At 40.9% G+C, this 26,428-nt stretch overlaps 1 protein-coding gene across 2 annotated transcripts in view; it reads left to right on the forward strand.

The window, feature by feature from the left end:
- Positions 1-561: 561 nt before the first annotated feature.
- Positions 562-26,428, forward strand: part of Lmtk2 (lemur tyrosine kinase 2) — a 97,202-nt gene continuing 71,335 nt past the window's right edge. Inside the window, exons 1-2 of one of the 2 annotated variants that reach the window (XM_005003708.4) lie at positions 562-954; positions 25,062-25,186. In XM_005003708.4, the coding sequence (XP_005003765.2) occupies positions 870-954; positions 25,062-25,186 (210 nt within the window). In that variant the 5' untranslated portion in view covers positions 562-869. Of the gene's footprint in view, positions 961-25,061; positions 25,187-26,428 lie in introns of both variants that reach the window. The other variant, XM_003469887.5, reaches the window with a different exon arrangement.

The following is a 26,428-nucleotide window of genomic DNA, read 5'->3' on the forward strand; positions in this document are numbered from 1 at the left end:
ATGGGGAGGAGCCTTCCTAGACAAGTCATATTTCAGGTGTGCCCTGACAAAGGAAAGACAGAGTGTCTTCCAGATGGATAAGAGGAGACAGGAAGGGGCTCCCTTGACAGGAGTTGAGTCAGGGGGTGACAAACTAAGAGGCATTCTGTTCCTGTAGACATTGTCTAAAGAATGTGTACTTTAACCCTGCTCTGCAAGGGGAAAAAAAGATGCCCAAAGGTGCCTGAAGACTGGATAGGATGTGTTGGTCAACCTGCGAAGAACCTAAAATGGCTTTGACAAGTAAAAAAGGCAGAAGATAAAAAAGACCTGTTTTTCGGTGGTAAAAGTACTGAGGAAATCAGAATGGATTATGGATGGATTTTTATAATGTTTATATATCCCTGTATTTTTAAATTTAAAGTAATTGTCTGTCTTACCTGCTACCCACGCACTCCTTCGTCTGCAGGGGGCGCCCCGGCGCTCCCCTCTCCTCCTCCAGAATGATGGGCAGGGCCTCCGGAACCGGTATGAGCTGACGATTGGCTGTGCATCTGTCCATCACAGAGTACCGCCCCCTCCCTACGTCACATGACGCAGCCCATCATGGCGCCGGGAGCGCGGCTGCCTGGGCCCGCGGCTCCGCAGGGTCGCTGCTGTTGCTACTGTTGAGAGGCAGCGGAGACGGCAGCGCAGACCCGCGGGAATGATGGTGTTTCTCCAGCCGGAGCGGCGGGTGCGGACCAGAAGCCAGGTTGAGTTTGGGCCGAAGCAACGCGTGCTCTGGAGCAGCCAGCGCGGGTGCCGCTGAGGCAGGACCGACTGGCGGACGGACCGACCCTCGGAAGGCGACCCGAGAGCCGGCCCCAAGGGGCCGCGCCGTGGTCGAGATGCCGGGGCCGCCCGCATTGCTGCTGCTGCTGCTGCTGCGCCTGGTCATCGGTTTTGCCGGGGCCGCGCCACTTCCGCAAACAGGTGCAGGTGAGCGGGCCGCGGCGGGCTCGGGGCTGCGGAGCCCGTGCGGCGGGTGGGGGCTCCGCGGGCGTCGGGCCAGCTGGGTCTGGCCTTACCTGGAGGGATCAGAGGGCCCGCCGAGAGCAAGAGGTCTGGTGAAGGTAGTGATGAGGGTGATGTCTGCCGCAGGGGCGTGGGGTTGGGGGCGGGGGTGAGACGACGCCTCGGCTGCTGGGGAGGGCAGGCTAGGTGGCACCTACGACCCCTCCCCGGGTGGGCTGCGATATCAACTCTGGACCTGTTGCCTCAGCTTGCATCCTTTGTGGCAATGCCGTCCCTTTTCCAGATGTCACCTGCCTCTTGTGCGTTTCTCGCATCTTACGGTAAGAGCCCGTTTTCATAGCTCTCAGCATACTTAAATGCAAATGAAATGACTTGGCCAGCTCTGCGGAGTTTCCCTGCAACTTATTCTAAAGTTGTAAAATTGATTTTAGACGCTGTGCTTTTTATTCGAAATGAAGCTCGGGATGAGAAGGAAACAGCGATAAATATTTCTATTTTAGGAAACTAGTGATTAGTCGCTTTGGAGTAACTATTGACAAACTGGCCTAAGGGTAATTGAAGTTTCTATTTTAACGACGTCAGTGTGTGATCTAGCTATCTTTCCTTTTTTCTTCGAGCTCTTTCACGTTTTCTCATATCGTTTTCATTTGGGTTTATTGTGCTAAATAAAACTTCAAGAAAGCGTCTCAAGTTGGCTTAAAAAAAAAAAAAATCTAAGCTACCTTGCCATTATTGGCTGCTGCTTGTCTTTGAGATGGGGAGAGATTGATATTTTCGTAGATACATAGAATTTTAGAGTTGGAATTAGAAATAGAATTTAGTTTACTTCATTTTGCAAATGAAATTTTTCGATACCATAAATGGTTAAATGACCTGTCCAAGGTGACCCAGCTAAGTAATGTTGGAAGTATACACTGAGGTCCTATAGATTCCCTCTTTGTGTGATCTTTTTCTTTTTAAACTTGTTCTCTCTTCGTGTGATTTTTTTTTTTTTTTTAACTTGTTCACCTTGTAACTGTTATGGAGTACTCCTTAGGTCAAGAGTTAGTTTGAAATATTAATAGGGTGCAGAATGTGGAAATTCTGCTTCCAGAAAAGACACTTTTTTTTAAGCAAATGTACAATGAAAGCTATAAGTAATTACTTCTAGAGCCACACTAGGTTATGCCTTGAGTGTCCTTTACAAAGTATATAATGTTATCATTTTACCATATATGTGTTAAAATTTTCCCGCTCCCTTAGATCAATTCTTTTAAGGTGAATTCTGATCCTGTGGATAAGAAGAGTAAGTGTTGCTGAACTGTATAGCCAGCCCAAGTACAAGTCCCAGAAAACACTTAGGAATTAGTGAAAGACAGTGATGTTGATAAATAAGGGTGTTGATGTTGAAACTGCAGATTAGCACTAGAGTAGGATAGTGGATAAACAGTGTATGTAGAAGATTCAAGAAGCTTCTAGAAGTCTTTGCACTTAATCAAATTTTTAGTATTTTGAAATCTACATGTTCTTTATGAAGACTGGTGAAAATGTATCTGCCTGTATACTTCGTCCATGCTTTTATTTTTTGTTTTACTGTTTTATGCAGACATGATTACAGAAGGCTAAGGTTTTTTTTTTTTTTTTTTTTTTTTTGGAGTGTTGTAGAACAAAGCAATCAGAAAAATAAATCCATAAATACATATATTTAATTGTGATATAAGTAAAGTCCAAGGAAATAATTCAGTGATTTAGAGCAATTTTTGCAGATTTCCCTTTCATATTTTGATCCTTGAAGGGGAGGTGTGTGGCACATGAATAATAGGTAGTTGGGGGTAAAGTCTGTGAAAAAAGGCACAATTAAACACAGATACAGGCCAGGTGTGGTAGCTCATGCCTATAACCCCATCCAGATGATCACAAATTTGAGCCCAATCTCGGTAACTTAACAATTTAGTTAAAACTCACCTCAAAATTAGAAATAAAAAAAGGACCGGGAACATAGTTTACTGTGAAGGCCCTAGGTTCAATCCCCAATATAAAAAGAGAAAAAGGAGAGGGGGTTTCTTTCCATTTTAAAAAGAGTGTTAATTCTATGAGTAGGATAGATCTTGATCAGGAGTAAAGAAACCTTTGAGCTAATCTTGATTAATGAGCTCACTGATTAAGAAAGGAGAACTTCTTTTGAACTTATTTGGTAGATAAAAGAGCAGCAATACCTTTAAAAAAACATCAAACTTCTGATGATTTAGGAACCTGGATTCTATTCCTGCTTAGTTAGGGCTAGTCCCTTTCAAGTAAGAATAGACCCATTGCATCAAGTCTTTTGCCTCCTTGATGTTACTCTTTCTGAAGCTAAGTCTATTTAATGGTCCCTTGGAGAAAGCATGCGTACCAGAAATAATGTGTTTTTAAAATATTTGAGTTGTGTCTTTTGCCAGCATTTCTCTTTTTCTTTGTCTGTCTTTTTTTTTTTTTTTTTTTTTTGAGATAGAGTCTTGGCTTATATTCCATGGCTTTTGAACTAGTTCAGTAGCCCAGACTAGATCCACAATTTATTATCCTTCTCCCTCGGTCTTATGAGTGCTGGGGTTACAGATATAGTTCTGTAAGCCTGTTTATTGGGGAAGAAAATGAGATTGTTAAATAAAATTCAGCTTTTAAATTAAAGTTCATTTATTCAAATTGTCTTTGTTATGCAGAATCATTTTGAGTTTTGGAAGTTAGAAAAGTGTTTATTAATTGAATCATAAGAAAGTTACATAAATATGTGGATTACTTTTGCCTAGCAGGCCAGAAGGCATTTCTTGTTTGAACTTTAATTTGGGTTTCACTGTGGCTGTGGGATGCCCTTGTGTTGCTTTGGCTATGAGCTTCTTTTCCTGAGAATCCATATTTCTGCAGCAAGAGCCCATGTTGTTGGTATAGCTTGAGACTGGCCCCTGGTAGGTAGTAAGATTATGTTGAGAGAAAATCCACTTTCTTACATTGTTAAATGACCAAACTAAGATCATAGTTTAGTTCTTTTCTTCAGATCATAGTTATTAGATCATTTCCTTGGAAAACATTTTTGTGCCTTTTGTAAGATTCTGATCATAAATTAGTATTTCAAATAAAGGTAGATGCTATACATGTCTACGTGAAAGCATTCCCCTGAGCCCACGCTTTCTTATTAATATCAGGATAATGATTAGAGAGGGAAACTCACTTCTATTGTTCTGCGGCATATTAGGTCACAGAGTACAGAGGAAGCTTTTAGCAGTTCCAGATAAAGGCCCTCACGGAAGGAAACCGGGGAAGCCGATGGGACCCAGCCACTGATTAAATGCAGCTTGGGGAATTGGGGCTCTCATTTCAGATTAAACAGACATATCTTGAAGATTTCTAGAGTGAAGGAAGTGCTTTCTAAAGTGTGAATTTTTGTGATTAATAGCTCCTGAGAAATAAAAATTATTTCCTATTCAAATTCCTTCAGGATTTATGGCTGTGAAGTTTGAAGTTGGATTTAGGTTAGGATTGCTGTATTTGCTTTTAAAGGGTGACACCAACCATGCTCATCTGCACAGTAATAGAGTCTGTCCAGTTTTGTAGCTGGCAAGCACTGAAGTTACCAAATCCTTACTGTTTTGCTGATATCAGTGTGCTTACTGTTCATGCAATTCTTTTGAAATTTGGAGAGTCCTTGGGCCCTCTCTGTCCCTTGTGGGCCGTGTCACTTAGATAACAGCTCTACATATAATAAAAAAGACATTGTCATATAAACAAGGGATGTACAGGCTTCTGAAACAAATAGATCCTCAAATGAGTCCTTGTAGATAGACAGAAAAAAGAATTCCAACTTTTCATTGTGGTTGGAAATAAAATTTACAAACCAATTATAGGAGGAACATAATGTCTTAGAAGGAAATTCACTTTGGAGTTAGACCTAGATGTGTGGTTTCGCATTTTCACTTCACTACCTTTGAGATCTTGGGCCATTTACTTGGCATCTTCTGGCATTTTAGAACTCAGCTGTTAAAGAATGATAATAATGTTGGGAGGAAGGGATAATATGGTAGTACCTGAGATGGCTATATATTATATATTTGGTGATGTAGGTGTCTTCATTGTGTCTGGGATTTTCATTTTGTGTGTGGGTGTGTGAATTTGGTAGGTTGTCATAGGATCGATTAATGGCAGGTGGAATGGCTTTAGACAGGGCACTTGAAGTGGTAGCTGCATAACATGGAATGTTCAGAATTTAATGGATTCGAGAAGTCTTTGTTGCTCAAAATAACTTGTTATGTGGTGAATGGAGGCCCTATAGACAGAAATAAACCTGGTTGATATAAATGTGATATATAAGTTGGCTTATTCCTCAAATTCATAATGTTGGGGAACTATACTGAAAATTTTTAGAATGATCTAGATTAGCCTGCTTTTACATAATAAACCTGTTTTGAAGCATCAAGATGACTAAAGCTCTTGCAAGTGAACAATTGCTGGTTTTAATTTACTTAAAGGAGCCACGAACAATCTGTTTCCTTGACCCAAAACAATTCCATAGTTTTTGCAGGAACCATCCCCAGAGACAGGATGGTTAGCCCAGGTTGTTGATTCTTCTCCTTGGAAAATGTCCTTTGGGAAGATGAATTTTTTTCTCTCTCTTTTAAAATCATGTGCTTTTGCAGTGTACCAGCTGTGCTTTAACTCTGTTACGACTTGTATTTGCTACTGAGAAGTGAGGAAAGGTATATTACAGAAAGAAGAAGTCTAGAGCAGAATGCCACATTTGTGTTGTTTAGATTTGATTCTCAACTTTGTTTTTGAATCTTGATATGAAGATAACTGTTTTAAGAGAAAGTACAGGAAATATGGTAAAATCCATGTGTTGGTAGAACAAAAATACTGAAGCAATGTATTTTAAAATTATGGCAAGTGGCTACCTTGGAATTATGCCCTGGCATTACAGTTATTTGCCACAGAAAACAGGCATATTAGAAAAATAACCTTAGTATTTTAAAAATGTTTCTTGGCAGGGGCTGGGGATTTAGCTCAGCGGCATAAGCGCCTGCCTTGCAGGCAGTCGTGAGTTCGATCCCCAGTACCGATAAAAAGGAAAAAGACAAAAAAAAAAAAAGTTTCTTGGCAAAGGTTAACACAGTGCAACAGTCCCAGATCCTATTTGATTTTATTGTGCTTCAAATGAGAAAATGAGAACCATGAATACCAAGTGCCCCAGGTGCCTGAGTCTTGACAGTGCCACACATGGCTCTTCCTTTCTCTGCTCCCTGGATTTGGCCATTTTTCCTTATCCAGTGACCAAGAATGACTCCGTAGTCCTCTGCTCTCTTGAGGCTCTAATGGGGGTGATGGTAAATTTGACGTTTTATTTGTGACAGTTTGACAGATTTTACATTTTACAATTTTGCATTTTACAATGTGCTTGATTTGATATTTTAAAAGGCTTAAGTTCTCATCAAGTCAAATAGATGTGCCCGGACCATGTGCTGTGGCCACAGTAGATCCTGGCTTCTATGTACCTGTGATAGTGTATCTTGTTTCTGCCCTGTCTACTTTTCGTGGTAATTTTTTGGCACAGGGTGTGTTCAAGCCAGGGCCTCCATATGTTATCCAAGTTGGCCTTGAACTCAGTTTGTAGCCCATACTGTCCTCGGACCTGCAATTCTCTTGTCTCAGCCAAGTGCTAGGATTACAGACATGTGCTACCACACTTGACTCTGTGTGTGACACATTCTTTAAGAGCTGCATTGACCTGCTTATCGCTTACCAAAATATTCTGGGTAAATTCCCAACTTCCAGCTCTGCATATATTCCCCCTGTTTATAAATGTCTCTCTTTTTTTTAAATGGTTTTGGTGGGGTGGGGTTGGGTTTTTTCCTCTAAGTGCTATTGTCACATCATCTTTTTTTTTTAAAACCTCTTTGCAGACTTGCTTGCTTTTGAGCCTTCTGTTCTGGCTGGGCCCTTAGAAATTCTTACCCCAGTGAACTCTAGAGTGTGTACCCATGGGACAAGATGTTCCATGGGGTGCTGGATAAAAACATTGCAACTTAGGTTTTTATTTCTTTTTATCTTATCTTTAAAATTTTGATTTATGTGGACCCTTTTAAGATATAAAATATAAAACATGATCAAAATGTATGCTGAATGTTTTTAAAACTATAACAGTAAAAGGCCATGGGTCTACACCAAATCCTCCACTTCCCTTGCTTCACATGCCCTTATCCTATTGTTGCCATTTTCTGAAGTTGTTCTGGAGACGCTATCAAAAATACGTGAATGTTGCTACTAAGTCCCATCCAACAAAAAGGCAGGCTTATAAAGACCTGACAGCATGTACTTATCCATCTTATTCATGGGATATGGCATCAGGCAATTTCTGACTTTTCCCGAAAGTCACATGACCATGATATGGAAATGTCTTGAATTGATTCAGGACATTGAGGCAGCCACAGCAGTACAAGAGGGGTTCCAGCACTGCCTCATAAAGTGGCAAGAATGATGGAATATGTTCAAAGAGAGGGGGAGTACCCTGAGGAGGGTTAGTAGCAATGTATCTTTTACAGTAATTTTTTAAAACGTCAACATTCACCATATATTTCAGTCACTGACACATTTTAGTGGTTAAGTGAATTTGCCTAAAAATGGGAGGAGTATGAGAAAGATTTCCTGATAGGTGGAATGATGGGGAAAGGTCTGGATTCATCGTAACAGTCTCCCATTTGCACTGAGCAAATACTACTTCATGTTGTTGCTCTGTATCTGGAGTGCAAAGGGCGTGTTATATCTCATTGGACTTTCTAGTGTTTGCATGGTGTGACACAGGTTGTAAACCGTTCAGTAAATGAGGATGAGGAAGGTGGTCCTGGGAAAATGAGTTCCCCAGGCTGCTGCTGCTGCTGTGTGCCCGTGAGGCTTACGAGGAGATATGGTGGCCCCAGCCTGGCATTCTCCTGGGGGCTTGCTTTGCATTCCAGCCCAATCCTTCACCTGGAATGAGCCCCTTTATAATGTCTTATTTTTGATATAATAAATTTCATGGTTTCTAAAAAATACAGTAAACATTTAGAACAAACTTAGATGTACAAAGAGTTCCTGTGTAGCTTTTACCCAGTTTCCCCTATTATGTTATAACAACTAAAGAACCAGCACTAGTGTGTGTTACTGACTACAATCTATACTTTATTTGGAATTACTTGGTGTTTTTCTCATGACTTTTTTCTCTTTCGTCATACTACCACATTACATTTAGCTATCTTGTCACTATAGGCTTTTCCAGCCTTTTTCTTGTTTTTGATGACTCTGGTAGTTATGTTTTGCTTTTGTTTTTTTGCTTTTGTAGTTCAGACTGGCATGAACTCACTGGGTAGCCCAGGCTGACCTTGAACTTGAAGTGATCCTCCTGTTTGCCTTACAAATAGAATGGGATTATGCCTTCATGGAGGAGGATCACAGAGATAAAATGCCATTCTCATTATAACATGTCAAGAGTGCTACATGCATCAAATGAGTTGAAGGAATGTGACTTGTCAACTGGTCACCTAGTTGAGGTGGTGTGTTTTTGTTAACTTTCCCCACTAGAGAGTTACTTTCTCCCCCCTGCTTCAAATTCTACATGCCCACAGTCCACACTTCAGGGTGATGACCTTTGTTCTAACTCCTTAAGGGCGAGTATCTGTAGATATTGTTTGAGTTCTGCATGAAGGATTTGACTATTCTCTGCCATTGGATTCTCTACACAGGAATCTGTATCAGTGTGGGGATTAGGATGTTTATTGGGTCACAATTCAGTGCTGTGTTTGTTTTGTTGCTTTGATTGTACTAGCTTCTGTATGTCCCCTTGACATCTTTTTACTTTTTTTCCTTCCTTCCTTTTTTTTTTTTTGTACTGAAGCCTTTCCAGTGAGCTGCATTCTAGCCCTTTTATTTTTGGAATGGAGTCTGGTTAAATCAGTAAATTGCCCAGGCTGGGCTCAAATTTGTAATCCCAGATTCTAGGATATGCTATCATGCTTAGCTCTATTTTTTTGGTTACAGCACCTCTTTACTTTCTGACATCACTAGGAACCACAGCTTCATCTTTTGTGGTTCCCCCTAGAATTCACCTTTTCCTCAGGGAGCCTTTTGATGGAAAATATTAGAGACCAAGATCTGAGGACTGGATTTGCTGCTTGCACAGGACACTTATAATAGAGTTTTGATTCTCTGCTTCCTTTGTCTGAAGTGTTAGGGGAAGAGATTTGGAGGGAGAAGGGATGACTTAGGGATGGACAAGTAGCAAGGACTCTGGCCACATATTTTCTTCTGTGTCCTTAAATTGTTAAATACCTCCATAAATATTTGAGATACCATGTTTGTGGTACTAAATACATTGTAATGATATTAACAAGATCTTATGTTTCTTTCTATAGCAGTGGATACATGAAAAGCAAGTTTGTTACACCTCCAAGAGCAGCCTAATCTCTAAAAATATGAGGGAAACCTCTTTGGCCTAATAATTTAGAGAGAGGATTATTTAAAAAGATCTTTCAGCATTGGACACTGCTGAAAGGGTTTACAAGCAACTCCTTTAAAGGATCAAAGTTCAGATAAAATGTCCGGAGGCAAATCTCTGGAATGGTATCAAGGCTGAAAGCTTGTTTGAGTGTGTTTCTAGAGCTTTTCTTTTCAGCTTTATTATGGAAAGTGTTGAACATACACAAAAATAGGTTAATAGTATAGTGGACTTACATACCCACTTTGTCCAGAATCAACAATTTTAAATTTATGGTCAGTCTTGCTTTACCTGGACCCTCCCTACTGCCTGGATTTTTGATGTAAATCTAGCCTCAACTCTATTTGACTGTAACTGCTCTGGGAAAAATAAGGCTGTTTTATAAAACAGAATGGCTTGCATTAGGGTCACCTAAGGATTTGTAGAAATTTAGATCCAGGTGCCCAGTTGTAACCACCTGAATCAGAATTCTGGGGGTTGACCAGGATACCTACACTTACAGTATTTTTCTGGTTATCTACCCCTGCCTCCTGCTCCTGTGGCACAAATATTTTATCTTCTACATATAAAACTATTAGTTACTTAATAGAAATCTGATTGGTGTAAATAATGACATTCAAAGAAGGAAGGAAATAAACATAATTTTAAATTCTCAAATTGATGACAGTACCTAAAATCTGAAATGAGCATATCTCTAGCCCTGACCACCATGTCTGGTAGCTTTAAGGGACTTTTCCTTTTTTCTGTCTTCTGTCTGTCTGTCTGTCTCTCTCTCTCTCTCTCTCTCTCTCTCTTTCTGTCTCTCTCTCATTTGTTTGTTTTTAAACTCAACTGTCCCTCTGGATATTGATATAAATGAGAGCCCGCATACATTTTATAGTATGCTATATATATAGCCAGTGAAAACTGGGAACTGTTAGCTTAGCCAGTGCCTGCTGCACAGCCTGAGGTCCACATGGTGCACACATGCCAGAGGTCAGCCCACTATGGCATGAGTCAGGGTGCAGCTGACAGGAAGTTAAGTTAGTGCAGGTGTAACTCAGCGGTGACAGATGTGGACGATACAACCTGAGAACACAGACTCCTCATTTTTGTACAAACTTGCTTGCTTCCTTCCTTCCTTCCTTTCTTCCTTCCTTCCTTCCTTCTTTCCTTCCTTCCAAACCCTTTCCTTTACCTCTTTGTTGTTGTGTTTCAGACAGGGCCTTTCATGTAGACCATGCTGACCTTGAACTTGTGATCCTCCTGCCTTGGCCTTCTGAGTGCTGAGATTATTTGCCTGATGGGCTGGGATCCCATCCATCCTTCCTCTTTACCTTCTGTCCTCTCTCTCTTTCTCTTCCCCCTTTCGTTTCTTTCTCTTTTTCCTGGTATATATAGTTACAGTCTTGCTTTAAAAAGTTTATTTTTCTAAGCTAATTTATTTTGGTATAGCCTGGGATTTGTGACCTAGTTTGCATTTTTCAGTGAGGTAATGTATTCATAGATAGCTACATTTTGATACGTTTGCTGTATGTATATTGATATGTACAAAATATTCTGATGATGAGTTAAAGTGAACTATTTATCTCTGAAACTACTGCATTATAATGACTGTATAATTCATGGAGTTTAAGAAGTTTATAAGCTCATATAATAGTATATACTTTTTTAGTAACATGTATACTGTGAGTGGGACAATTAGTTAAAAGTACCTGTAATGATGTTTTTTTTTTTGTTTTTTTTTTTTTGTCTTTTTCCTTTTTATCGGTACCGGGGATCGAACTCACGACTGCCTGCTTGCAAGGCAGGTGCTTATGCCACCGAGCTAAATCTTCAGCCCCTGTAATAATGATTTTTGAGAGAGAAATTGATCTTATTTAAGTTAAGCCACAGTTTGGTTTTTAAAGTGTTCTGGCTTTTCTTCCTTTGAAATTCATGTTCCAAATCCATCCTCACAATGCTTTATTTTTATTTTTGTTTTTGTTATCCTGAAGGGGAGACCTGAGTTTGACATGCTATACATACAATGTATAATTATAGGAAGTATATCTTTGAGACATCTTGGACTTATGAAATAAGCTTGTAATCATTTTAAATATTTAAAGTACCTATTTTAACCAACCAGTAATTGCAAAATTTTGCGGTTTCATCTTTTTGCTACAAAACCAAAGGTTTGTCATCTGTTGGCTGCCACTTAGGTTAGCTTCTAAAGCCAAGTACAGTGGCCCACATCTCCAATTCCAGCCACTTTAGGAAGCTGAGGCAGAAGGCTCGAGAATTTGAGGCCAGCCTGTACAGAAGACTGTGTTTGTTTTAGGAGCAAAAAGAAAGAAAGAAAAGAGGATTAACTGGTAAATTTAAGTTTAAAGTATTTTACGTATTGCAGATTTTTTCTTCTCTTTTGTGTATGGTCCTCTCTGTAGACAGCCACTGGTCCTTCCAAGAATGCAGCCTCTTGCTTACTGAGCAGAGCCTCACTTGACATTTACTTCAGACTGTTATTAAATGCAACACTCAGATGCTGATTGCTAGAGGGGCCCTGAAAAATAACACACTTACCAAAATAGTCCCCCGGGACACAACCAGAGGCCCAAACTGTAGCAGTGCAACCCAGAAGCCTGACATTTAACTTCATTTGCTTTAAGGAAAATAAAATTAACTTTAGTAAGAGATCTGATTACCAGTATTAACCATATAGGCACTAGGTAGGTAAGTTTGAAATTATAATCCTTGCCTGTAGAGTTTCAGAGCTGAAATACTAGTTTACAAATGGAGAAACCGAAGCCCAGAGAAGTTGTCTCAAATTCAGCCCCAAAAGACCAATTGGGGCAAATATAATTCTAATATGAGGGACACTAGCACTCAGGCCACCCTGCTGATCAGGACAAACTGCCTGACCCCGACCACATTCCTCTGGTGTTTCAAATTACCATTTTAAGAATACTAAGATAGGGCTGGGGATTTAGCTCAGCAGCATAAGCACCTGCCTTGTAAGTGTGTGGTCCTGAGTTCAATCCCCGGTACAGATAAAAAGAAAAAGGAAAAAAAAAAGACAAAGAAAAAACAAAAAAAGAATACTAAGATGAAATTTTAAACTGTCATAAAATTTACTCTTGAAGAACTAAATAGTGTATATTGAAAATTAAGAAATTAAAAATGCTGTTCTTTAATTAGCCTATGAAATCATGTATCTTTAAAAAATGTATAAGAGGGGCTGGGGATTTAGCTCAGCGGCATAAGCACCTGCCTTGCAAGCAGGCAGTCGTGAGTTCGATCCCTGGTACCGATAAAAACTGAAAAAGACAAAAAAAAAAAAAAATGTATAAGAACAACTTTCATTTCTACATATGAAATGACATTGTATCATGCAGTTTAAAGTAAAAATAAATATATGACTTTAAGAAATATAGTCATATACTCACATTCATTTGTAAATATAGAAAATCCTTTAAACACTATTGGCTTATATACTTTTGTGGGGGGCCTAGGGCCTTTTAAGAATCTGCTGACTGCCATGGATCCCACGAATGATGCTTATCCACAGGTAGTATTTTGCATATTCTTTCCCAGTGCGCAGGCAGGTATTTAAGAAGCATGTGGGTTGTGTGTGGTGGTGACTACCTATAATCCCAGCTACTTGGGAGCTGAGGCAGGAGGATCACAAATTCTAGGCCAGCCTGGGCAACTTAATGATACACTGTCTAAAATACAAGGGCTGGGCAGTGGGAGAACATTTATCTGACATGCTTGAGTCCCTGGGTTCAATCCTTAGATCAGCAAAACTGTGTAGAGTAATTGGCAAGTGCTGTTTTCCTATTCCTCCTCCTTTTTTTTTTTTTTTTTCTGCTTCAGTATTGGGTGATTCAATTCAGAAGTGCTGTACCACTGAGCAACCCCACCCCTTCATCGGCTTCCCTGTCTCCTCCCCATTTTGAGACACACTCTCCTTAAATTACCCAGGTTGGATTTGAACTTGCAATCCTGCTTGCCTCAGCTCCCTGAGTGCAGGGTTTAAGGGTGCACGTTCAGCCTTAAGCCAGGCTGTTGCACCTGGCTTCGTCTTCTTTCTCAGTTCCTTAAGACCAGCTCTGTCTGTGCGTGCGTGCGTGCGTGCGTGCCGTGTGCGTGTGCGTGTGTGTGTGTGTGTGTGTGTGTGTGCACGCGCGCATGTGCGCGCGCATGCACTTGTGCATTTGTATGTGTGTGACTAGGGACTGAACCCAGGGCTTCTCTCCCCCTGGCCCTAGGTAAAACTGTCTTCTGCCTTCCAAGGTGATTCCAGCTCTGCAAAATCCTTTCCCTTCTTTCCTGTTTAGAGTTTCTTTGTCCCAGCCTGAAATGTTGTTTTCTCTCTTTTCTTCCCCCATCCCCCATCCTATTATGTATTTTGTAAGTTACATTGTTTGCATGTAAATAACTTAAAAACTAGTTTTCCAGGGCTTATAAAATAGCAGACCCCTATCCCATGCTGTCCCTGCCCCCATGCTTACTACAGACACTCCACAGGCAGCCTCTTGCAGCTATTCTAATTGTATTGCTAACTAACCTGCTGGTACCCCTGCTTGTTGGTTCAATTAGGCACTTAATTTCTATCTGCAAAGGTGAGGACTTACTATTGACACATGTATACCCTTCCTTGACACCATTATTCACAGTTTAAATTTCTACTCATCATTACAGCTGCCTCTGTACTGTTTTTCTTTAGCATCTTTCGTTTTCCCTGGAGTTGCCCTTATTATTATTTGTTAGTTTTTATGTTCTCATCATTCGTCCCTACTAGGCTCCTGGGCAGGCATTTCAATCTCCCCTGTCTACTTTGACTGGTCTGTCCTGGAGCCTCTGGACCCAGTGTTGGGCTTGCAATGTTCGTATGCTGACTGCCTTCCACACTCCGTTGAGAAGTCTGAGACAACTATTACTGCCTATGTAGCTTCCCTTTCCTCTTTCTTGAGAGGTTGTAAGATTTTATCTCTAAGGCTGGTGTAGTGCATGGCTGTAATCCTAACATTCTGGGAGATTGAGGCAGGAGGATCACAGGTTTGAGCCCAACCCGAGCAATTTAGCAACTTATTGAGAGCTTGTCTCAAAAAATAAAAGTAGCTGAGGTCGCGGGCTTTGGGTTCAACCCCAAAACAAAACAAAATAAAAGACTAAAGATTCTGAACAGTGTGTGTCTTGGTGGAAATCTCTTTCCATTCATTAACATGCACATTCAGCGAACACTTCAAACGTTGAGAGTCCCATGCTTTGGCTCTGGAAAACTTCCATACATATTTCAGGGAGGTGTGTGTGTGTGTGTGGTATGTGCAGGATTGGAGTCAGAGTCTTGCTGCTTCGCTAGTTGCCTGGGCTGCACTTGAATTTGCCATCCTCTTGCTTCAGCTTCCTAGAGTGCTACGATGACACCACCACACCCAGCTCCTCTTCCTCTTTTGTTTCTGTTTTTTTGTTTGGTTGTTTTGGCACCAGGGATTGAACTCATGACCTAGCGCTTGCCAGGCAGGCACTTGTGCCACTGAGCTAAATCTCCAGCTCCTTCCTCCTCCTTTTGAAGCTACATCTTTTTCATACATGTAGTGTCTCTTCATGCTGAAAATCCTGATTTATAGTTCCTTGGTTTGTTTCTATTCCTAACCCCCTCCCCTGCTTTGCCTGTTTCCTTCAGGTTCTTTTTGTCTGTCTGCATCAGTCTTTCACCTAAGAGGTATTCTCATACACAGAGGGAATGGGCCGAATCTGCTCATGTCCAAGAGTAAGGGTTTAAAAATAGTGTGGAGGCTTCCTCCTCGCTCCTGCCACTCATGGTCCACCCACATCTGCTAGAGTCCTGGCAGAGCTGGCTGCCACCCCGTCCCTGTCTGGAGGGATTTTGATCTTGGTTACTTTGTTTGCTGCTCTGTTGGTGTTTTCTTATTTTAAAACAAGTACCTGTCTCAGAGGATCATTGTGGGATTGGATGAGTTTAGTGCCTGGCATATAGTAGACACAGTAAGCATTAGTATTTCATAACTCCAGGGGTGGTCACATCATTGCACCAGCATTTCTTGTGTAAATTATTGTAACATCAAGCCTACATATCCGATCGTTTCATCTAAAGTAACACTTTCCTGCCCACCCCATGCCATAGTACCTCTCTCCATCTCAGGTAGTGTGCATTTATTTGCCATTGTCTGTCCTCCCTGAGGGAAAAATGTAAGCTTTGGATGCAGGGACATTTTATTTCCCTACTTCATATTTCCAGAACCTATGGCAGTTGGCTTTTCTATAAAAGATGCTTAGCAAATGTTTGTTGAATGACTCAGTGAGCTAATTGGGGCTTACTGGTTGATGGTTTTCCCAGTGCACTGACTGAGCACTATTACAGTAGGAGATGCCCCTTTGCTATAACCCTCCTAACTGTTGTAGGTCTTTTGTCATGGGCTGGACACTTGAGTATCTACCAGCACTTAATTATCTTGGATGACATTACCTTTGGTCTTACCTTTCTGCATGACATAAAGATAGCATTGTGAAATAGGAACCCTAGGTGACCTTTTAGGTGCTATATGGAAGTCAACGTTGGAAGCAGTTGGCTTAATTATGAAAATGGTTTTTCAGAACTAATTATGGAGTCTTGAGCACACACAGGAGGAGGCAGGAGTATAATGAATTCTCCACTCCCCCAGTCCCACCATCACTTGTATACCCATACCACGTCTCCTTTTTCATTGAAGGGAGAACTTTTCAGGACACCTTATAGAAATATGTTTCAATCCTGCCATCGAGAACTTCAATTAGACCTTAGGAAGGTAAGCACAGATTCTAGCAGGGCATTGCAGGAAACTTTACGGGCACAGGTAGACATGTTTATCTAGGGCACATGGAGCTGCTGTGCATGACAGTGCAGTGTATGTATATATGTGGGCCTGTCGCCTCTTCTTGGCTATATCATGCATATCATGGCCATGTTGTGGAGCTGCTGCTGAGCTGCCCATGCATGTCTGTTGGTCCGAGCAGGCAGTTGTGTGGAAAGACAGAATAGCCTCCCCACAGATATCAGGACTGTACCATGGGACCAGTTGTGGGTGAAAATACCAGAGAAAGTGGTTCTGAGTTTCTGCTTCTGGGTCTCCATGCTTCCTGTTACTGACATTGTTGGTGACAGATATTCTGCACTGTGTGTCACTCCACAGCTCATCTACGCCATCCGCTTAATTATGAATCTACACCTTCACTTTTTGGGGGGTAGATGGAAGTGTGATCAGAGTCATTCCAACTTAACATTCTCTTAGCCACACAGTATCGCCAGCCTTTTGTGACAGTCCCTATTCTAAATGAATTATTTTCTAATTTTGTTTTTCTGAGACAGGCTCTTACCTTGTAATTCCGGCTGACCTTGAACTCACTGTATAACCCAGATTGGCTTCAAACTCAACCACCCGCTTTAGCCTCCCAAGTGCTAGAATTTTAAATGGTTTGTAAAAGTACGAGTGCCTCAACCCTTGGATGACAGGTCATAATGAAATAGGTTGAGAGAAACCAGCAGTTTCCTATAAAATGATCTCCACAGATATTTAGCACTCAAGTTATATAACCTTTCTGTAAGTGTGAGAGAACAGTTGGGCTGGCTGACCTTGAAGGTCACAGTTAAAGAAGAATGTTTGGCCAGTGGGATTGGTGCAAAGTGAAATTTGTTTCTCTGGGCTGTTGGTCTTCTGCCTAGGAGGCTTCGTGGAATCTCTGATTCATTGCCTAAACCATCAGTGTGCCATTTGCCACTGTGTGTAGCAGACTGTATTTAGGGCTGTGCTTCACTTCCATTTCCTTTCTAATATTAGAATACATGTAATGTTATAAATAGATGTGTCATTACATTAAGAACAGAGAAACCTCATACATGGTTTAATAATTCTGAGGCATTAAATTAAAACATGCATGATCTCCAGTGATTGTCTACAGTTTTTCCCCTAAATCTTGTGATTATTGACTCATTTTACTAAGTCTCTGGGATGCAAAACTACTTACCAAGGCATTGGAAGAGGAAGATGTTTTTCTTGGTCCTGTTTAAGTTTTAAGGTACAAACTGTGTATTTTAGAGGTGGGTTTTATGTCAGGCCAGTTTAGATTTCTGGTCCTTAGTTTCCCTTAGTTCTGTGATTTCCTTGTCTGACTAGCCCAGTATTCCTCAGTTTTGCTCCCCTACCTCCTGTGCTGGGGGCAGAATACAGGGCTGTGCCTACCAGAGGAGGTGCTCTACCACTGAGCCATACTCTGGCGCTCTGCTGCGAATTGGAGCCATGCAGGCAAGCATTGTATCACTGAGCCTTACCTGTAGCCCTTTTAAAATTGTCTAGCAGGAGCCTGACGTTATGGAAGGAATGCTACTTCTCTGATCTTACTTGTCTGCCTTGAAATGTGTTTATTTTGCTAACTGCGGGATTAGTTATGGGTGAATCTTGCTCTCCCTTTCCTTCTTGTTCATCCTCCCTCTCTTGCTGGTGCCCCATGGTTACTGTCTCTGCCTTGTATTCCAGCCTGTCCTCTGGGGTGTTCTAGTGAATTGTACAAGACTGGTCCCTGACCCCATTTATCTAGATGGGAAGATGTGAACATTTAAGATACAGATTGATCAGTGCTGTGATGCACAAATGCAGGTAATTGAACGTCCAAAGGCAGAGGCACTAACTGTGAGGCCTTAGGGATGGTTCCGTGATGGGTGAGAGGGTATGTGTTGGGGGGAGTCAGTGATCCTGTTTGCTGAAGGGGAGGATGAAAGACTGAAGTGACATAATATGGACCTGGAAGGCCTGAGACAGGTCACTTCCCTGGCACCTCCTAATAGAGAGTAGACCATGTGCTAGACAGAGGTACAAGAGCTAAAAGACAGCCAGAGGATGCAGGACAGACCCTTCTGAGGGCTGCTGACACCTTCATCTGGGATGTGTAGCCTCTAAAAAAGGTGAGGTAATCGATTTTGATCATACAGTTTGTGATATTTTGTTGCAGCAACCTTAGCAGACTAAGCATTTATCAAGAGTAGATAAGATTGCATTAACTGCTTTTTCTCCATTTAACCTTTTATTTAATGGAAGTTACTTATTTAATAAATGGAATAAATAAACCATGTATGGTGGTGCATGTCTGTAATCCCAGCGCTGTGGGAGCTAAGGAGAAGGACTGCAAATTCAAGCCTAGCCTGGGCAATTTAGTGAAACCCTGCATCAAAGTAAAAAAATAAAAAGGAGCAGAGAAGGCAGTCCAATGTGTAGTACAGTTTAATTCCCAGGACTTCTAAAACAAACAAGTCTCTCCCCAAAAGCCCCTTCAGACGTATACAAGACTTAGGTACTCTAATGAATTTCCTTGTATCTTTGACCCAACCTAATCCCCTGCCCATTCCTTTTACCTGTCATGCTATTCTAAAGCAAATTTCAGGTATTATTCAATAGGCTACTGTCCGTAGAAGACAAAGAGTTATGCTTTAAAGCATAAATGTTTTATTATTAACTTTCTGTTGTCTTTTTCTTTTTCTTTTTCTTTTTTAATTGGTACTGGGGATCGAACTCATGACCACACACTTGCAAAGGCAGATGCTTATGCCACTGAGCTAAATTCCCAGCCCCTTATTATTAACTTTCTTAGAGAAATAAATTTTACTTCTTGAATATGGTCAGTTGATGTTTGAATGTTCATTGTCTCATGTGTCATAATTATTCAGTAGTTTGAGTGATGATTTGGATAAATTCTATACAGCACATTTTATTTTATTTCTGTGTCATTTAAGTCTCTTAAAAGTAACTGCTCCCTTAAAATTTGTTGTGTTTTTTCCTGAGGGACTTTGGTAGTCTATGTTGGTGATTACATTCCTACAGTGATATTTAAAATGCTACCTTGTTCTGTCTTCAGTACATTTGTATTTGGATCTAGAGGTTTGCTTCCCTTTGGGTTTAGTATTTTGTTTTTATTGTTCATTTAGGCAATACTATTTCATAGGTGATGGTGTGTTTTGCTATCAGGAGTCTCATAATATCTGTTAACAGCTATTGATACAAATTTTAGGTGGTAAAATGCTATTTTGTCATTTTTTTAACTATTCTAAAATGTAAAATTGTAGCTATTTTTGGCTTGTAGGTCACTAGAAAACAAAGATTTCATTCCCTGCTGTCTATGGTTTGAGTGTGGTTTGACCTTCTAGGGTTCACATGTTGGAGGCTTAGTTGTCCAGTGTGGTGATGTGAGAGACGGTGGACCTTAAAGGAGCTCCATAGTGGGAGGTTGTTAGGTCCCTGGGTATGCTGCCTCAGAAGGAACTGATGCTGGTCTTAGGGAGCAGGTTGGTTTCTGGGGATGTAGCTCAGAGGTGGAACATTTGCTCACCATTTGCAAGGGTTTGATCCCAGAACTGTAGAAAAACAAGCCTAACCCCTGAGTTGTTTTCTCACTTCCTATCTCGCATGTGCTCCCATCATGGTGCCATAGGTCACCAGGCTTTCACCATAGGCTGCTGCCTGATGCTGACTTGCATTCTCCAAAACGGCTTTATCCATTTGTCAGCTTCAGATACTTGGATATAATGAAAAACAGACCCATACACTATGTAAAAAGGAAACTGCTTAGGCCACATTGGTACCAGTTGTCAGTGTTATAGACACTTTAGTACCAGGTTGTGTTGTGCCATAGTTGTGATGCTAGCATTGAGTAAGCAGCTTTTATGCCTGAGGCTGGGGTCTTTAGACATATTTGGTACCAGGAAACCCGGGTTCTGGGAGAAATGATTGCGATGAAGTCTGCAACAGAAAATACCTAAGGTAAGCATAGAACACGCTAGGGATACAGCATACCCCAAGACTGCTGATTCTGGCAGTGGGCTTGGAAGCCGACTCCTGCTCAGTGCCAGCTGGCCAAAGACAGGATAGTATGAGCACTGATAAAAGTAATTGCACTAGATTGAAACACACCAGAAAATCCATTTGTTCATAATGATTACCCAAACTATACCAGTCCCACTCCTGACTGGTAACTGCTAGAGTATGCTGGGAAACGAACTCATTCTTGTAAACAGGTGTTAAAGAGACAGATTTAAGTATCTTGGCTCTCCTTGCTTCTAAGACTTGAACCACTGGGTAACCAGATAGTAAGAAGGAGGAAATTTCTCTTTATAAAGATCAGTGAAAAGCTCAAAGAGGAATGACAAAATTAGGCTGTCAGCGTTGTGTGTTCACTAGTGATCTGTTGATTATTATACCTGTGAACTTTTGATGGTTTTTATTGAATCAAAAATCAGACTCACAGGCAAGTCTGTAGTTAATTACATGTATGTTCAAGTCCCATTGGATGTTCTAGGCATCATGAACCAGGTAATTAGGCTGGGTTTATAATGGTTGAATTAATAGTCAGGTAGTGTTGCCGACCAACCCCAAGTCATTACTGACAAACCACCTTCTCCAAATTACCTGTCTCTGGAGCAGATAATAGGTACCTACCTGCCTCTTAAGAGTTTCTCAAGTTTTCTGCTTATGAAGTCAAGTGCTAGATAGCTATTAAAATGCTTTTGAAAACTGTAAATGAAAACTCTTGGAGTACACTGTAGAGAAGCCAGGTGTGTTTAAACAGTGTCTTGGGGAAGCACACTAAGTACCCCAAACCTCTAATTATCCTCCTCCTCGGTGTGTAGTTGGGAAAACCGTCTAAATGTATGGTAACGCTCTTGTCACTGTTGATATTTTTCTGTAGTAGATGATTAATTTGACTTGAGCATTCAGAATGCTGTAGGCTGGGGATATTAAAGGAAAACTGAGTTCATAGTTTCCTACCAGTTGCAACCAGGAATCTTTATAAGGTTGGATTTTTGGTTTGACCACCAGAGTCTGGGGATTTTAATTGTGGTTCCCCACATCTAAAATTTACTTCCTCTCTGTGGCCTGTGCAAACCCGTCTCACTTTCCAGCCTGCAATTTCACTTCCTCATTTTAAGGAATTGTTTCCTCCACTGGTAGAGTTTATTTAAGGCACAGTTGTTTGGACTGATCAAAAGAAAACACCAGCAAATAAAATAATTTTTCAAAATGGAAACTAAAATTGTCTTCTTGGTAAATTTCTCAAGCAATCAATTGTAGTCCTTTCAAGGGGACTGTGAGGCATTGAGTTTGAGTAGCTGCAGACTACTTTGAGGAAATTCAGTAAGAGAGTGCAGATTCTTCTGTAGTACCGCAGCAGAAATACTGTGGAAAGTTAGAGCAAAAAGTGGCCTCAGTTGTTTTTTATGTGGATGTGACTTTCCATGTCTGCCTGGTGACTCACAGAAGACCACTTCCATGAATCAGATAATTGGGCTGGCTTTCAAGCAATCTTGATCCAGTTTTACAATAAATGCCTGATATGTGATGATTAAATACAGAACAACAAAAGACCAATTGTGAGTAAAAAGAGAGGTAAAGGTAACTTGATATCAGAATTATAAACTGACTTATTTAACGATGATAGACTCGGGTTCAAAGTACATGAGGCTTTTTGTGTGATGAAAAGTTAAGTGGCAGAGATGGGGCTACAGTGTGGAAGAGAAGTGGGACTTGTCTTCTGCACCTGCCCTTGGGTTTGTTCTGCCCACTTCACCTGGGACTCAGGGCATATCAGTTTCCTCATCTGTGACGTGGAGCTGGTCCACTTACCTCAGAGGTGTTGTGACAGTGGAGTGAAATAATGCTGTATTCTATCAAATCTCAGATGTCATCAGTTAGAAGTCACTCCCTTGCTTTTGTACCGCCATGAAGGAGAAATGCTGCCAGTTAAACCAACTTGGTGTCAAGTGTGTGATACACCTAAAACTCCAGGCATGTTGAAGTGCAGTGGACAGGCTGTTTTAAAGGTGAATAAAATAGAAGCATGCTGGATGTGAAAGCAGTTTGCCATATAATCCCCAGGAGTCATATTTAATCTCGATTATGTGGGAAATGAAGCAGTTATTAGGAATCTGTCCAATGGGGAAGCACCGGGCAGACTGGGAAAGACAACAGCCAGCTACAAAGAGGAAGACAGGAGAGATCCCTGTTGGTTTTCATTCATACGCTATTGGCTGCCAGCAGCCCAGGCCCCTTACATCATTTAGTTTGCCAAATGCAGGAAAGTATGTTTAATTAGGAAATTCTTGTTTTCAGTGAAAGTTAATTTTTACTAGTTTTCCTTCAGACTGTTTTTGAGAGGGGCTGGCAGATATCCTTCTGTGTAAACTAGACTGTCCTCTGTTGTACACTCTGTTGACTTAGAACCTAACAGCGCTTGGTTAACTGGAGTCATTGCGGGCACAGATGCCAGGAAGGCATGGGCAGCACCTAGGCACCACTGGAAACAATGCACATCCAGCATCACTTTCACAAGTAGGCCTTTAGATTTTGTTGTTGTTTTTGTTTTTTTGAGACAGGGTCTTGCTATGCAGTTCAGGCTGGCCTTGAACTCACTTTGTAGCCCACGCTAGCCTTGAACCTACAGTGATCTCCATGCCTCAGCCTCCTGAGTGCTAGGCTTACAGGTGTGCATCAGGTGCACCAGCATGCCCAGCTCTGGCCTTTGGATATTGACAAAGAACACAGTCTTCTGTGCTGTTCATTTTAGTCTTCTGATCCTTGTTGAAGTTATTTTATACTCAAAAATGCCTCGTATTCACAGGGTGGGTTCCTTCCTATAGCTGTGCATAAGAAAAAATGATGGCATCGTTAACCTGTGTCTGCCTTCCTGTTGGTGCAGTGGAGCACTTAATTACCCATAGATGAGGATTTTAAGACAAAGTTTGTGTTTTAGTAATGCACAAGACTTAGCAGTTTGCTCTAACAAAGAAAAGGTTCAGAGTTACTCTAGGTGAATGTTTTCCAGAAAACTAAGACCTTGCTAAAAATAAGATGTAAAATCTCTATGCTCTAAGTAGGAATGGGCCAAAAAGTAAACTATTTTAGGCTTTCTGGCTCTTTATGGGTTGTTTAGTCTTTGTTATCTTTTTTTTTTTTTAAGCAGTGATGTGTAAGTCATTTTTCTGTAGTGGTTTCTCCATGTTAGAAGGTCCTTATCATGGCCAGGGATCCTCAGACAGCTGGCTGCTTCTAGAGCTAGGGTAAGAAATACAAGAGGAGCCCGGTGTGGTGGCACATGACTGTAATCCCAGCACTCAAGAGGCTGAGGCAAGTGGAGCACTGCAAGTTCAAGGCCAGCTTGGGCTATATAGTAAGTTTAAGGCCAGCCTGAACTACATATTGAGGCTCCATCCCTTAAAGAAAGAAAGAAAATATAAGCGGAGTCTGAAGCTTACTATAGTGCCAGAAAGTGAGGAAATGTTGGAGAAAAAAGATCAGAAGGGGCACAGCAAAGGAGCCAGTAGTCAACTTGGAAGAGAGCCCCCAGTAAGGAAAACCAGAACAGTTTGAGCCACAAAATAAATGATAGTATTATTCAATTATAACCCACAGAACAAGCATTATGAGTCCGTGACTGAGTAAACAACGGGATAAAATAATTAAGTCTTAGAGAATTCTAAACAAGTGTAGCGGGATCAAGGGAACTAGAACACCATTTTTTAAAACATCACAGTATTGACTGGTAGATGAGATGTGCAGACAAATGCAAAAATCATTGTATAGAACTTTAAGGAGAAGCAGGATATTTGCATAGCTTTAAAGTTATCTGCTCATTTCCAATATGTGTATTTTCCATAGTAATTATTTCTGAAATGCTTGTAAACTCTTTTATCAGTCCTCCCTCCAGGAAGTGTCACTTATTTCCCTTCTCTCTGGGTGTGCCCTGGACTTTGGGACTTGCTTCTAAGATAGAGTTCATAAAGAAATATGTAATAACTTTAGAGTGGTGAGACCACCTAGATCACATCGTCAAAGTCACATACCCTGATCTTCCACAAGGTCAGAGCAGTTCATCCTTTTGTATTCTAGACTTATCCCAGGTATCTGTGATCCTACAAAAACACCAGACCACCCAGTTATTCCACAGAATAGTTGACAAATACTACTGTCAAGAAATGTTAGGTGGATGTGGTAGCACATGCCTGTAATCCCAGCACTTAAGAGGCTGAGGTAGGAGGCTTGCTGCAAGTTCGAGGCCAGCCTGAACTGCATAGTGAAATTCTTGTCTCATAAAGACAAAAGAAAAAGAAATGTCAAGGTTATGAAACACAAAGAAAGACTGAAAAGCTGTCAAGAGATTGGAGCCTAAATGTAACATTGGTAGCCTGCATCAGACTCGAAAGACCAAAAAAGGACTTTAATGGAGAATAGAGTAAGTCTGAATGAAGTCTGAAAATACAGTTAAGAGTGTTGTACCAAAGTTACTATCCTAGACTTGATAGATATACAATGGAGATTCAAGACTTGAACATTGAGGGGAAGCTTGGGGAAAAATACATGGAAATTCTGTCCTTTCTGCATTTATTGTCTAGATAAATCCGAGATGATTTCAAAATAAAATATTTTTTAAAAGAACCAACTTCTTGTCTTAGATTGACCATCAACTTTTTCTTTAGCAGTTAAGCCTTATTAGCCCTTGGTCTCATTTATATCTAAAGGAAAATATATATTTGGTAATTGATGTTGATTTTGGAATGTACTTGTTTTTAATACTATTTTTCTCTTTCCAGATGAAGCACCTGTTACAGAAGTTCCCTCAACATTTGTGATCCTGTCTGTGTGCAGTTTAATGATATTAATAGTGTTAATTGCAAACTGTGTTTCCTGCTGTAAAGACCCAGAAATAGACTTTAAGGTAAGGACAGATTGCAAGAGTATTTGAAATCATCTTGTGACTTGCTTATCTATCATATAATGGTCTTATATCCCAGCTTCCTAGAAGCAGGGGTCAGCAGGGCCAGATAGGAAATATCTTCTGCCCTGTTTAGCAGTGAATAATACAGGCCATCCAGTCCCAGTGACAACTACGCAATCCTTAGCTGTGCTGTTGTACTGCGTCAAACACAGATACTGTATTTTGTTAACACATGACCATAGCTTTGTGTCAGTAAAATTTGCTTTATAAATGGGTGGTTTAAATTTGGTTCACTGGCTGTAGTTTGCCACCTCTGCCTTAGAACATACCTGACAATGGCACCTTTTGCGGTGAGTTGTAAGCTCTTATTGAGTGAGGAATACAGTGTGATGATCAATTTCACTTACCATGAAAAAGGAAGAACCAGGCAGGTTTTGTGTTTTTCCTAACTTTTCTAGGCTGGTGGATTTGTGATCATTAGATCACTGAGGTGAGGGGTTCCCCCATGTTTTGTATGTGAAGGAGAGTATTGAAACCTCAAGTTTACCTTGAAACTTTGAGTTTCCCAGAGAAAAGTGCTACCAACTGTAAAATCCTGGTTAGGGAGAGGTAACTGAAGATCTCCCTGCTGATGGGTAGACTTACCAGTAAACCAGATAGGAACTCCTACCCTGGAACTTGCTGTATGCCAACAGACCTATGTTAATGCTCTGTATAGTACGGGAGAGAAGGAGTGGGGAACATGAGTACCTGCATGCAGAGAAAATGACCTTAATTTGTACTTAAGGCAAGCACAAGCATCCTAAGGGTCACTGGCTCCAGTTAGAAAACAGAATTTTGTTCTTATCAACACTTTTTGGTTGAGCTGTAGACTGATGTTTAGAGCCTCGTTCCTGTTTTTTGTTTTTTGGTTTTTTTTTTTTTTTTTTTTTTTTTTGTACCAGGGATCAAACTCACTACCTCACACATTTGCCAGGCAAGCACTTATGCCACTGAGCTATATCCCCAGCCAGATTGTTCCTGTTTTGATTGTGTGCTATCTTTATCTAGAGTGGTAGCTCTGAGGACTTTTCTGTATGTGCTCTCCTTAGGCCCAATACTATGTCTACATTAAAAGTTTAGAATAGGGCTGCAGGCAGGGCTCACCAGCACAGGCTGTAGGCTTGAGTGAGCCTGCTTAGGCCAAGGGACTTTCTTCTTAGCACCAGCCCCTGGACAGTCACATCACTGCAGATCCTGCTC

This window comes from Cavia porcellus, unplaced genomic scaffold (assembly GCF_034190915.1).
Source record: "Cavia porcellus strain 051 isolate PalLab524CR breed Dunkin Hartley unplaced genomic scaffold, mCavPor4.1 scaffold_23, whole genome shotgun sequence".
In the NCBI taxonomy this organism is placed as follows: domain Eukaryota; kingdom Metazoa; phylum Chordata; class Mammalia; order Rodentia; family Caviidae; genus Cavia; species Cavia porcellus.